The sequence below is a fragment of the Papio anubis genome, chromosome 4 (assembly GCF_008728515.1).
Source record: "Papio anubis isolate 15944 chromosome 4, Panubis1.0, whole genome shotgun sequence".
NCBI classification, from domain to species: Eukaryota; Metazoa; Chordata; class Mammalia; order Primates; family Cercopithecidae; genus Papio; species Papio anubis.
The window spans coordinates 108,569,013-108,581,260 of NC_044979.1; the positions used below are offsets into that span (position 1 = coordinate 108,569,013).

The window sequence follows — 12,248 nt, forward strand, 5'->3', positions numbered from 1 at the left end:
CAATGCAAAGTGACGAGGCTCCAGGTTTTCCAGCACAGGAGGAGTACTGGAAATCATTACAACACACCTGGCCTATTTTTATTGTAGGTACACTGCCATTTTTTTAACCCAATGTATCTTGAGATAGTTTTTAATCTAGACATAACTGGCTACACTGACAGAAAAAAAGTTATAACCACAGATGGCTTTTATGCTTACGTGGTTTGTCGATGGAATATAAAATCAAATCTTCCCACAGCTCTCCATCATCTTGTTCCTTGGCAAATTCGATTGCTTTATCAACATCATGTAATTCCTCCATAATCATCTTCAGGGCACTTCGGCTATTACCCATTCGGCCTAGGTGGGGTGAAGATGGGAGAAAGAGTTCATTTAAAGTATTTTAATGATTTTTTTAAAAAAACTGCATATCTCATAATTTGTTTACATAGTTGGAAAGCTAAGACAAGGCTATTTTCTCATGTGACACCAACATTTACTCTCTATAACATAGTAAAATAAATATCTCCTATTTACTGGATGTTTACTCTGTGCTGAGTACTCATTTAAGTGCCTCATATAAATGGCGTCATTTAACCATCACTACCATCCTATGAGGCATGTTCTACTAATATTCCTCTTTTATAGAAGAGGAAATAGAAATGTTAGTAGCTTGCTAAGATCATACAACTACTAAATAGTACACCCGGAATTTGAAGCCAGGTCTGTCATACTCTGACTTAATTTTGGTAGACTTAGATATATTCTGGAGGTCAATACCTTCACATTCAGATACACTTAAGACTTTTAAAGTCCCTAAAGTCACTCTGCCTCATGAGGTAGCTGTGCATATTGCTTTTCTGATACACTTTGTGCCAATTGCAAATTCGATTATCAAAGGGCTACCTCATTTTCTTCTCTCCCAAGTTCAGGGGAAAGTCTTTCAATAACCCTCATGAGATGAAAGTATTTATCTACCATGCTTCTATTGGCTAATCTTCTTTACATACTTTGCTCATTCATCTATGGCATTTTAATAGTTTAAATTTTTCCATGAGTTTTTAATACAGTACATGTAAGAAAGCCTTACTCAGTGGAAGGACAGCAACTGCCTGGTTGTAGGTTGTCACCCTTACCACTGTCTCTGGGCTTGCACACGAACTAGTAAAGGATCTTGAATCCTTCTCACTGTACATGGCCATTATCAACCGGTAAAAGCTGGTTCGTGAATGAAATGATATCCCATTTGATACCCCTTCCATAGCATTTTGTGTTTCTTATAAATATTATTTCCACAGCCTACGTCTCTAAAAATGGTTAGTTATTTAAAATGTTTACAGGATTTTCAAGTTTTTATAAAATCAGACTATATGTCCCTATAAGTCCTCTACTGCTTCTAAGACAATATGACAAAAATGTATTCCACCAAAATATTTCTTGGGGAGAACACTGTTTGCAATTAGTGAATTGATGAGCTACTTAAAATTGTGATTAGAACCCCAGGAACATGCTGAAGTAACAAAATGCAGCCCCAAAAGCACTTCTCCTAAGAAGGGAAGGTGCTACAACTGGATAATTCTGGGTTTGTGGCTGAGCACCCATGAATCTGCATACACATAAATGGGAATAGAGGATTTGGATTATTTTTCAACAGAGGCAAAGAGGCCAATGAGGGTGAGTGTTGTATAAGGGAAAGGTGTAAAGCGGAAAAACCCTACTGAGGTCAGCAGGGAAGAGACAATGGAGAAACACCAGATATGAATGTTATGTTATATGCCACATTATGCAATCCTCAGTACAACCCACATTGCTGTCATGCTCGTGGCTCATTTTGGAAGAATGTGAAAAGATGACAAGTTTTGTTTCTTGGTATGCATGGTACAAAAACTGTGACTCATGTGGAGGTAGGAGCCAGAAGACCAGGAACACTGACACCTAGATTATATTAAAAAGCTCTCCTCTTTCTCCAAAACTACGGTATTCAATTGCATTTCCTCCAGTTATTTAGGGTGTGATTTCTAAAAGTGATTATTTATTTTCTACCAATATGATGGTAATACAAGCTGATTATAATTTTTTTAAAAATGAAAAAACTTGTCAACTCATCTACAATTTATTTTAATCTATGTTGTGAGGTATAAACTGATAAATTTTTATGTGTTGATTATAAATTACCAATATGTTATTTCAACATTTATTAAACAACTCTTCCTTCTTTACTGTGCTGTGAAGTCTGTTTTCATATATTAAGTTATTGTACAAAATAGGCTCAAATTCTGTGTTACATTGGTCTAAAACCTATGTCCTTTCTTAGACAATTTACTTCATGTTGTCATCCCATTTCTTAGTTTATGGCGACCAAAATGAACAAAAGCTACTTACTCAGAAGATAGACTGTCTCTTCTACAAAGTTTCTCTGTTGACAGATCTCAAGAGCCTTCAATTAAAGCAGGGTAAAAATGTTACTATAGGCTACCAAATAAGAACAAATAGTAATAAAGTCATTTAAACTTACACTTGAAAGAATTTTTCCACAGCTTTTCTTTAAAAATAAAACAAAGCAAACAAATAAGGAACACATCTCCCTAGACTGGCTGCACTCGGTCACCTCTCAGAGGTACTGGACTCTACACAATTCAATTTAAAACATATTTGAAGCTACTCAGAACATTTCATGAGCAAGAGTAGAAAACAGGACACCAAATGAAAAGAAAGGGCCTTTCCCACTAAGCTTTCTCTCTTTACACTACTTTAGGTTTCTTTACAGCACTGCTTCCTTCTAAATCTGTAGTCATTTGTTTAAGCTCTGTTTACCTCCATTAAGATGTAATGAATGTTGTTCATGGTTGAACTTTCCCAGTATTGTGCATACCATATGCTCAGAAAATATGATTTCATGCTGCATGAATGAACGAATGAATGAATGAATGAATTTACTATGAATATTTGTACTGCCAGAACACAGGGGTTGAAAGAGAACTCTGCTCAAGGATCTGTCAAAGGTGAGAAGGAAAAAAATACTTCTGATGATCAAGGATCCAAAAAGGAGCAACTATGCAGATGAGAGCATTTCCATTAGTGTTAAAAAAAAAAAAAAAAAGACCTACTACATACTGATAAATTACTTACTGATTCTAAATTAATCAGGACACATTTACTACATGCTCTGTGCTGGGTGCTAGAGGGTCAGGTTAGATAGAGATGGAAAGATGACAATAATAAAAATGTTAGTGATGATTACAAGTAAGAGGACAACAAAGAAGAGAATAAAGGAGGAGGCTTAGTAGGAGCATTAGCAGCATGAGTCCACCCCTGGGAGCTCAGGGTCCAGGAAGTGACAAGAGATGTGACAACGCATTATTCCACGATTACAGTAACATGAACAAAGGGCCATGTGTACAGAGGAGGGATACTGAAACTGTGTGGTCCTCTTGTGAGAAGCTTCAAGGGGAAGTACCATCTGAACTGGATGCAGTATGATGAATGAGCGCAGCTGGGAAACCTTATCTCACACCCTGCATACAAAACTTTCTATTGCATTGCTCCACTCAGACTTAAAGCTGAGAATCTCTACCACGACTTACAAGGCATCCACAACCTAGCCCTGAATTCCTGTGCAGCTTCACCTCCCTCTGCTCATCTCTTCATTGCGTCCCCTTGCCTGAAATGCTTCCCTTACCCCCAACTCTCCACTACTGGATGGCACTACCTTATGTCATGAGGTCAAGGTCACCTAAGGTGGAAGAACAAGAGGAAGGAGCCCCGGTCTCTGACCCTGCGGCATGCTGCCTTCAGCAGGGCCACTCAACCAACACTTCCACGTGACAGAAAAAGAAACTGTTGCTCTGTTAAGCCACTATTATTTTGGGATTTTTTATTACTCACAGTTGAATCTAATCCCTGGCTAATACCGAAAAAAATCTTCCTTTATTTTGATTAAAAACATGGTTTACCTATTCCTATATGGTCTTGCCTGTCAATCATTGTAAATGATGAAACTTTCTTACCAACTCTTCACTCTCCTGCAGCGATACTACTGCAGAGACAAAAAAAACATAGGTAAGAAGTTAAATAATAAAGCAAAACAGAGCAAAAACATCGGAGGACACGGGATTCAAACAAAAAATCACTGAGAAGTCAACTGAGTGCCTAGATTTGTTCTGGGTGTTAAGATACAGAGAGTTTATAGTTGAGTGGGACTGCCATTCACAGATAAACAGAATACTGTAATTCAACGGAATAAGGAGAATGTTTAGAGAAAGTCTGAATAATGATAAGTACTTATGCTGCTTAAAATAATTTATTATTAAAGGGTATCCATGAATCAGTTCTGTACTTGGAAATTCACTTACACACTTTAAAATACCATTCAAGATTTCAAACAGAGCCATTACCCGTTTTCTTCTGCACATGAGAATGCCTAAGAACATGCTAGTCTCAAACCACAAAGAGTTTGCAGTTTGAAGCCTCATCTGAGTTATCCAAGACAGCAGCCACTTGCTCTATGTGTCTATTTAAGTTTAAATTGATTAAAATGAAATTAAATTAAAATTCGGTTTCTTGGTAGCATCAGCCAGATTTCAAATACTCAATTGTGACATGTGGTTGGTGGCTACTATGTTGGACAGAGTGGATTATAAAACATTTCCATTGCTGTAGAATATGCCATTGAATATGCCATAGAATAGCAAGGCTATAAAATCCTGTATATACTATCCAAAAGGAAGTCATGTGGGAAGAAATGTCTGAAGGCAAGTTGAAGTTAGGGATGACATGGAATGCAAGCAGATGAGTTTCACCAAGTTCAAAGATAATTTGAGTCTCTGAAATTTCAATTTCACATAATTTTAGATGTTTTATGACGAGTTTCTAACAGTATCTTAAATTATCCTCTTCTCACAAATGAGAGAATGGACTTTAGAAGTCTCTAGAAATTTTGAGTAAAGTATAAAAAGAAAGCATTTAGATTCTTGAATGTTCCTGGACCATGGTGCTCCCTCTAGAGGAGAGAGTAGGGAAACTAAGATTTTTAAAGCAGACACACAACACAAGCACACACACAAACATACACACACGGAGAATGTAGTGAAAATAAAAGTGAAAAGTCAGAATAATAATAGAACTTGAGTAAAAAATGATGCAAAAATAATATTTTAATTCTCCTCTTTCTAATTTAGTATGAAGGTAAAGAATCAAGTTAGAAAACTGAGGGTAACTAATAAGAACCTTATCAAATGTAAATTAAATAATTATTTCTACCTATCCTTGATCTTGTCATCTTTTAACCAATCTTATCTTTAAATTTCTTTAATGAAAATCTGCAAACTTGGCATCTCTCAGCTTTATTCTTCCAAATTCAGAAATACTGCCACCTTGTGAATACTATTAGATATGAAAGCGATCACAAATTTGGGTATAAATCTGCCAAACTATAAAACTGATCATCTGCTTTTAACCACTCTAGGCACAAGCAAATCAGATTTGCAAAATGAAAACCAGGGCCTGATGACCACATCTGTAAATTACAGAAGGACAGTTTAAGAGTTAAAAAAAAATCTTTCATGATTCTTGCAACACTAGGAAATACTTTAGTGATTGTTACTATTTCAATTAACTTTTTAAACCTGAAAATGATTCCCCAACATAGTGGAAAAAATACAGAGCCTAAAGTTAAGTGATCCAAGTTCTAAGTCTTGGTCCCTCAACTTATTAGCTCTAGACTTTAGGCTTGTTTCCAGCTCCCTAAGACTTGGCTTGTCATGTATAAAAGGACTCTACCCACCTAATCGCACTTTTGTACAGATTCAATGAAACAATATACATGAAGGCACAGCATACATTATAAAGCACAAAAGAAATACAAATAATTTTTATTATCTTTAAAAATTGCTGTAGATGTTATAAATTCCTACACACTCTGTATTTCCTTTAGAACAAACAATTTCATAAAAGTTTATGATTAATTTTTGAATTTCAGAGTCGTGGTGATTTTAAATCCTGAACCTCGGTCTTTGAAAACCATAACTAGGGCTTTTGATGTGACATCAGGATCTTTCCAAAGTTTTGGGCCAAATACTATTGATTGTGGGATTTCAATCAATTCAAAATAAGGTTGACGTAGATTCTTGAAGATTTCAATCAGTTGCCAATCTGAAATCACCTCCTTTCAACAATTAGCCAATCCCCAGCAAAGGCAGACAACCAAAAATTAGAAAGACATAGTGTTATTCTGCCAGAGGTAAATTATAAACAACAGTGGATCAACAGGTTCTGAATATGCCTTTGAAAGCTTAAACACTTCTCATTTAAAGTAGAAACAAAGAACAAAAAAATCCTCTTGTACCAATAGGACTCAACAATCTCTAAATTCTAAGGAAGCAGACAGAAATTTCTTTGGGGAAAGGGAGGCATTAGAATTTTAAAGTTCTCAATTTCAGATTCAGGAGAAAAAGAGACCACATTTTCTATGAGTCGCTCTTTACACAAAACAGGCAGACATGTATTCCATGCCCTTTACTAGCATGCTTGGGATGCATTTAATTGGAGAAATTCACTTTGTCATTCACAAATTGGTACATATGATAGCTTTTTCATGTCACATGTAAACATAAAAGGGATTTGTTTCTAAGATGACTGAGTATATACAGAATTCTTTCTTATTATTCTTTTTATTTATTTAAAGAGAGTTTTGCTTTCTCAACTAGGCTGGAGTGCACTGGTGCAATCATAGCTTACTATAACCTCAAACTCTTGGGCTCAAGACATCCTCCTCCCTCAGCTTCCTGAGTAGATACTAATACTAGCATGTACCACTACACGGGACTAAAGTTTTTATTTTTGTAGAGACAGGGTCTTGCTATGTTCACCAGGATGGTCTCAAACTCTTGGCCTGAAGCTATTTTCCCACCTCAGCTTCCCAAAGTGCTGGGATTACAGGTGTGGGCTACTACACCCAACCAGAACTTATTTTTAAGGAAAAAGGATAAGAATCTTGAGTTAGTAATACTGTCATGGACCTCTCCTTTAAGACAGCTTTGGGTACCTGATAGGGTAGAGTGCTATGTTTTCTACAAATATACAGATTTCCCACAATAGATCCTGACAAAGAGATAATCTCTTATGAAGAAGTCTCAATAACCTAAAACACGAAAACCCATTGAGGGAGTCCTAAAAATACCAATTACTACTTGATTATCTCATAATGGTCTGTTTCCACCATTACCACCTCTAATCCATGCTCAAAATTCTCTTTCAGTGGGACACATGAGATAAATTTTTAAAAACAACTGTGTTTAAAACATAATTGGTTTTACTATGCTTGTGCTGAGTTCTTTTACATTCAATATGGTGTTTTCAGTGGCCCAGAGAGAAAAATTCTACAAGGTCTACACAAACGCTCTAAGCAAGCCACATGTGTAGGAAGCATCACGTGCAGGTCTGCAACGTTCTGCTGCTCCCTACTGGGTGGAACAGGGCGTCTTCCACTGAGTGCTACTAGACCCAAAAACTTTAAACCAGGTGGGCATAAAGTGTGTGAGCAATATAAAGATACTGGAACCTGGGTGGTGCCTCTGCACCTTGTGCTTAGGGAATGAGAATGGTTGTTAATCACCCACATGTGACCTCTCTGTCTCAGAGGTCAACTGGAGACTTCAGGAGACTGCCACATCCTCTCTGCAAATATACAATGTTTTCTTAAAAACTGAGAAACAAATGAAGGAGCACTGTTTAAAGAATACAATTCTCACTCTATCGCCAGATTATAAAGGCCTATGGTGAGAGAAGAGGGTAATATCTGTTTTTGTTTTTAGAGTAAGATAATGAATTTCCAAATTAAGTCCTCAGAAAATGTCTTAGGGCCACAAATATAAAATACTAAAGTTGTTTTATAAGTTAACAGGCAGGCAAGATTTTTTTCCATTAATTGTAGACTTTAAAAATCCATTGAGCTAAAACTGGTTCACAGTAACTCCAATGCATTTAATCATCATGGGCTAAAGAAGCAACATGGAAGTTGTAAGTACATAAACTGTGTTATCATCCAGCTTCTTTGCACATATCCCGTATGGGTCAAATATGTCTTTTTTTTTTTTTATTTTGGTGGTCACACAACTAACTTTTAAAAAGTATCTGGCCATCCAACTTTAGTCAGACATTTGTAGATATTACTGATAGATGGTATCGAGAACTGTGGGACATAATACTGTTGCCTTTAAGGCTGCCCAATTGTTAGCACATATATAGTTAAGTGCTTCAGTTTATTTTGAAACAGCAGTCTCATAGAACTTACTAGTCCTTATTTAGCCCTAACTAGGACCTTGCATGTATTTAATTTATTCATTCATTCTCTCACTCATGATGAAACACACACTTAGTAAATGTCTAATGTGGGGTGGGTACTAGATTTACCAAAACGGGTAAGACAAATTCCTTGTCTTTGAAGAATTTACAGGAGAGAGAGACTAGTAAGTAGATAATTATAGTGGAATGTAGAATGTAGGAGAAATATAGAAAAACACAGGGTAGACACTCAAAGAAGACAGGATGCAGGACCTAAGCTATGACCTTGGTTTATCAAACCTGATTCCTGACTGGAGCAACTGCTTCTGGCTTAGGACAGTCTGTGTCTCCCTACCAGGTTCTGACTCTGTGAGGTGTCACTCTGACCCTGGGAGATGGACTGAGACTCCTAATATACCATTTTTGCTTGATGGTTGATTATGTCCTAGGCCCTAGATTAAACTGTTCTTCCAATTAAACCTGTCACCTTCAGCTCTTCACCAAAGTCTAATCCAATGAGACCTCCTTTTCTTGACAGTAGGTCTAAGCAAAAACCTACTTCTTTGAGAGCAACAGTCTTCCCCTTGGACAGGGATGGATGAGCAGAGACAGGAAGAGAAGAAAGACAAACAACTTACCATCAATGACAACCTCTTCATCCAAAGTGTACAAGTGGGGGACGTCTGTGCCTTACCTTTTCAAGTGGGCAATGGGTACTGTCTCGGAGAAAGGGAAGTAAGTTTGGTCGATCATATTCAGCATAAAGACTGATCTGTTTTTCATGGTAACGCTGCCCCTTATGGTGGTCTCTCTTGAAAAGCTTATGCAAATACTAAAAGGAACAAAAGATAAGCCGTGACCCATTAAAATAAGAAAAGCAATACCTGGCTAACATTGCTATTTTTAGCTCTAAACATGGTTGGGGGAGAAGCATTCTTCAGGGAAAACCTCTAGGTGATGGAGAAGTGGAAAGGAAAACACTTTGGGAGAGCAAAGAATTCTGATACTTTCTCTAGAAGGGCCCAAAAATCTGACTCTGCCACGTACCAACTGTGACCTTAGGCAAGTCACTAATCTCTCTGAGACTCAGTTTATCTACAAAAATCTTATTGAGTTACTGTGACAATTAAAAGAGTTGCCATTACAAAATCACTCAGAACCAATGAACTTAGCAGACACCAAGCACTACAGAAATGTTAATGACAGCAATTGTCAATATCTTCACTGCCATCTGCTTTGGCTCAGAAGTAAAAAGATGAGTGGTCTTCCCAGATCATAAAAATTCTTTTATATAAAAGAGGGCAGAGTCCTAGGACAAGCGTATGTTCTTAAAAACTCAAGTAGTGGGCACTAAACTCATTCCCATACATTCTGCATCTCCTCGTTGCTGAGTCTTCAAATGAAATGCTGCCTAACCTGGTAACATCAAAAACAAAAATACAAAGTAAAAATCAAGAAGAATGCAGGTGTTGTGAAACAGTTTTCAAAACTGATTCCTTACCCTAGCTGTCTGAAAAAAAGTTAATCGACTTCAGAGGAAATCAGTAATTCACTTTCTCCTCACAGGCAAGATTAAGTCTATCAATACAGTCCTCAGAAGTCAGAAAACAATTCAATGTTTACCGAATATTAAACGTAAACAAAAACCCCACAATCTACTGAAGACAGGAAGACTTAATCACCAATCCCACAATGTGCATTAAACCTTGGGTGGCTGTTTCCAAGTGGATTGGTTTATAACAGACACAGAGCACCAGCCCACCCTGCAGCTGAGACTGTAAATGCGCTGATGTTTGTCATCGCTGTTGCATCTGGTCACAATGAGGCCTAACCATGGACACATGCACCTTAAGAAACCAATCCTCAGGCTTCCTGTTCACCTCTTCCTAAGGCAAAATGGAGTGGTACAAGCAGTAGACTGAACTCAAGTGTCAGGCCGAGGTCTAATGAACACCACCGCCAGTCCACTGGCACTGGGGTCAGTGTGTGAGTGGGGAAACGTAGTGCTGTTTCCCAGAATGCAAACAGGACAGGGAGGCTCTGTCACATGAATGCTGAGTCAAATTTATAGAGACAAGACATTGCCTGGCAGGGAAGATGAGCCATGTTACTGTGGGCTGTGCCACTACTTCACCATTGCACTGATTACACTGTCACACAGATAGCTACTGCCTGTAATCCTGTCTCGTGGCTTAAGTAGGTCAGAAATCACTGCTTTATAAACGAATTCCCAAGGTGGCTAGCAGTGTGGAGCCTTGCTTGGGGACGCAGATAATCTTGAGATTTCCAATCATGAACAATGCAGCAATAGCATCTGAGCAAAAGAGAAATGCCTCTCATTCCCTTCCTGCAGTCTTCAAAAGCTTCAAAGCAGAAAAGTGACTTTTGAAAAAAATGCTCTATTCCCTAAGCCTCCTCCTAGGGCGCAATGAGATAGGCAGAGACACAGGTGCACTTATTGTATCTGATACCCATAGTCCTACTGATAGTCCCACAGTCCTTATGTCTGCTGAAGTTTTCTCTTGTGTAAGTTTTAAAGGACATATACAACAACTATTCCTGCTTTACTCTCATGATGATGCAATGCAGAGAATCGAAGTAGCCCCCCAAAGAAATTTAGAATAACAGGCCTGAATTGCACAACCACCAGTAGCACATAAGAAAAATGGAATTAGCTATTGTCATGGTGAGGGACAAAAGAAATGAGGCTCTGGCCTTTTATCGCCCTGTGGTCGTCCTGGATATGGAATGGTTGTCTGACATTTCCTTAGCAGGAGAACTTGGTACAGTATCAGCAGTGCCATACTGGCCTTTACTGTGATGTACACCATGGTTATATTTAATGGCAACTACAGACGGAGAGTGCTTACTCCTACACACAGCGTAACACAAAAACATTCATTATAGTTAAATTTATAGCTATGTTATATATATTTATATTATAGTAATATAATAGATTGGTAACTTTTTTCCATCACAATTCAATTGTGGGTCAAAATTCAAGTGCCTGATCTACAATTAATCCCTGACCTTCTTGAATTCACAACATATGCTGCATTTTGGTAATTACAGAACATTGTTTGTGGTGAAACCTCCAACTGGAATATTAACCTCCTTGAAGAATTCACTCCAGTATCCTCCTCGTACCAATACTGAAAGGTGATTCACTCACTGGTCAATCAAAAGGGCAAAAGGAGGACACTGCCGTGCTCACCACATGCTGCAGCTCTGGTCTGTCTTCCAATTCTTCCACGACCTTTTTAATCTAGATAAAAAAGAAAAGTTTCAAGGTACAGTTATGAGGATAGAAAGACAGCTGCAAAATTATCTGATAAACTCTCTTCTTCACAGTTATAGGAGTCCCAGATGTTCATCTGGTAACACATATAAAAACAAAGGACACTCACTGAAATTTTATCTTCATTGTCCAAAAGCATGTCAACAGCTTTCTGAAACATATAAAAAAGCCACAGTCAATGAAATCTGTTATTTAAGAAGAGAAGACTAAACACAATGCAGTGTAGTTACCACCGTTCACAGGTGGAGGGCTTATTTTGTATACTTAAAGAGGCCCTTAGCTTTACAATGGCCCTTATGGAAAATGATATTTGTGAAGAAATGCATTTTCAAATGCATCTCAATCTGAAGTCTTTGTGTTTTGCATACTACTAAAATGGTGCTTTGCTATAATTTACCAAATACAAAACATCTTGACTGCCCATATCCTAGCCCCCCACCCTCAATGTCTCGGATACTTTCACCCCTTCTCATGAGACTCTCAGTAGTTATGGAGAGCATCTCTTTACCGGTATATCAAGAAAATGAGCTTTTCTTCTGGCTACTTGAACCTTGACCTAGTCTCCCTATAAGACGCCACAGACAGAAGGAGCTGGCTTTATGAGAAGGGAATATAAGAGCCAGAAAGAGAATGAGATACTTGAAGTTTCATAATGACACAAAGCTTCTGAACGTTCAGAATTTACTTTAGC

The 12,248-nt window shown here is 37.8% G+C and overlaps 1 protein-coding gene across 1 annotated transcript in view; it reads right to left on the minus strand.

Annotated features, from left to right (window-relative positions):
- VPS41 (VPS41 subunit of HOPS complex) overlaps nt 1–12,248 on the minus strand; it is a 186,927-nt gene that overhangs the window by 18,428 nt on the left and 156,251 nt on the right. Inside the window, exons 20-24 of the mRNA XM_021935859.2 lie at nt 11,667–11,708; nt 11,474–11,524; nt 8,954–9,091; nt 2,362–2,416; nt 199–339 (exon numbers count right to left, since the gene is read on the minus strand). Of these exons, the coding sequence (XP_021791551.2) occupies nt 199–339; nt 2,362–2,416; nt 8,954–9,091; nt 11,474–11,524; nt 11,667–11,708 (427 nt within the window). The remainder of the gene's footprint in view (nt 1–198; nt 340–2,361; nt 2,417–8,953; nt 9,092–11,473; nt 11,525–11,666; nt 11,709–12,248) is intronic.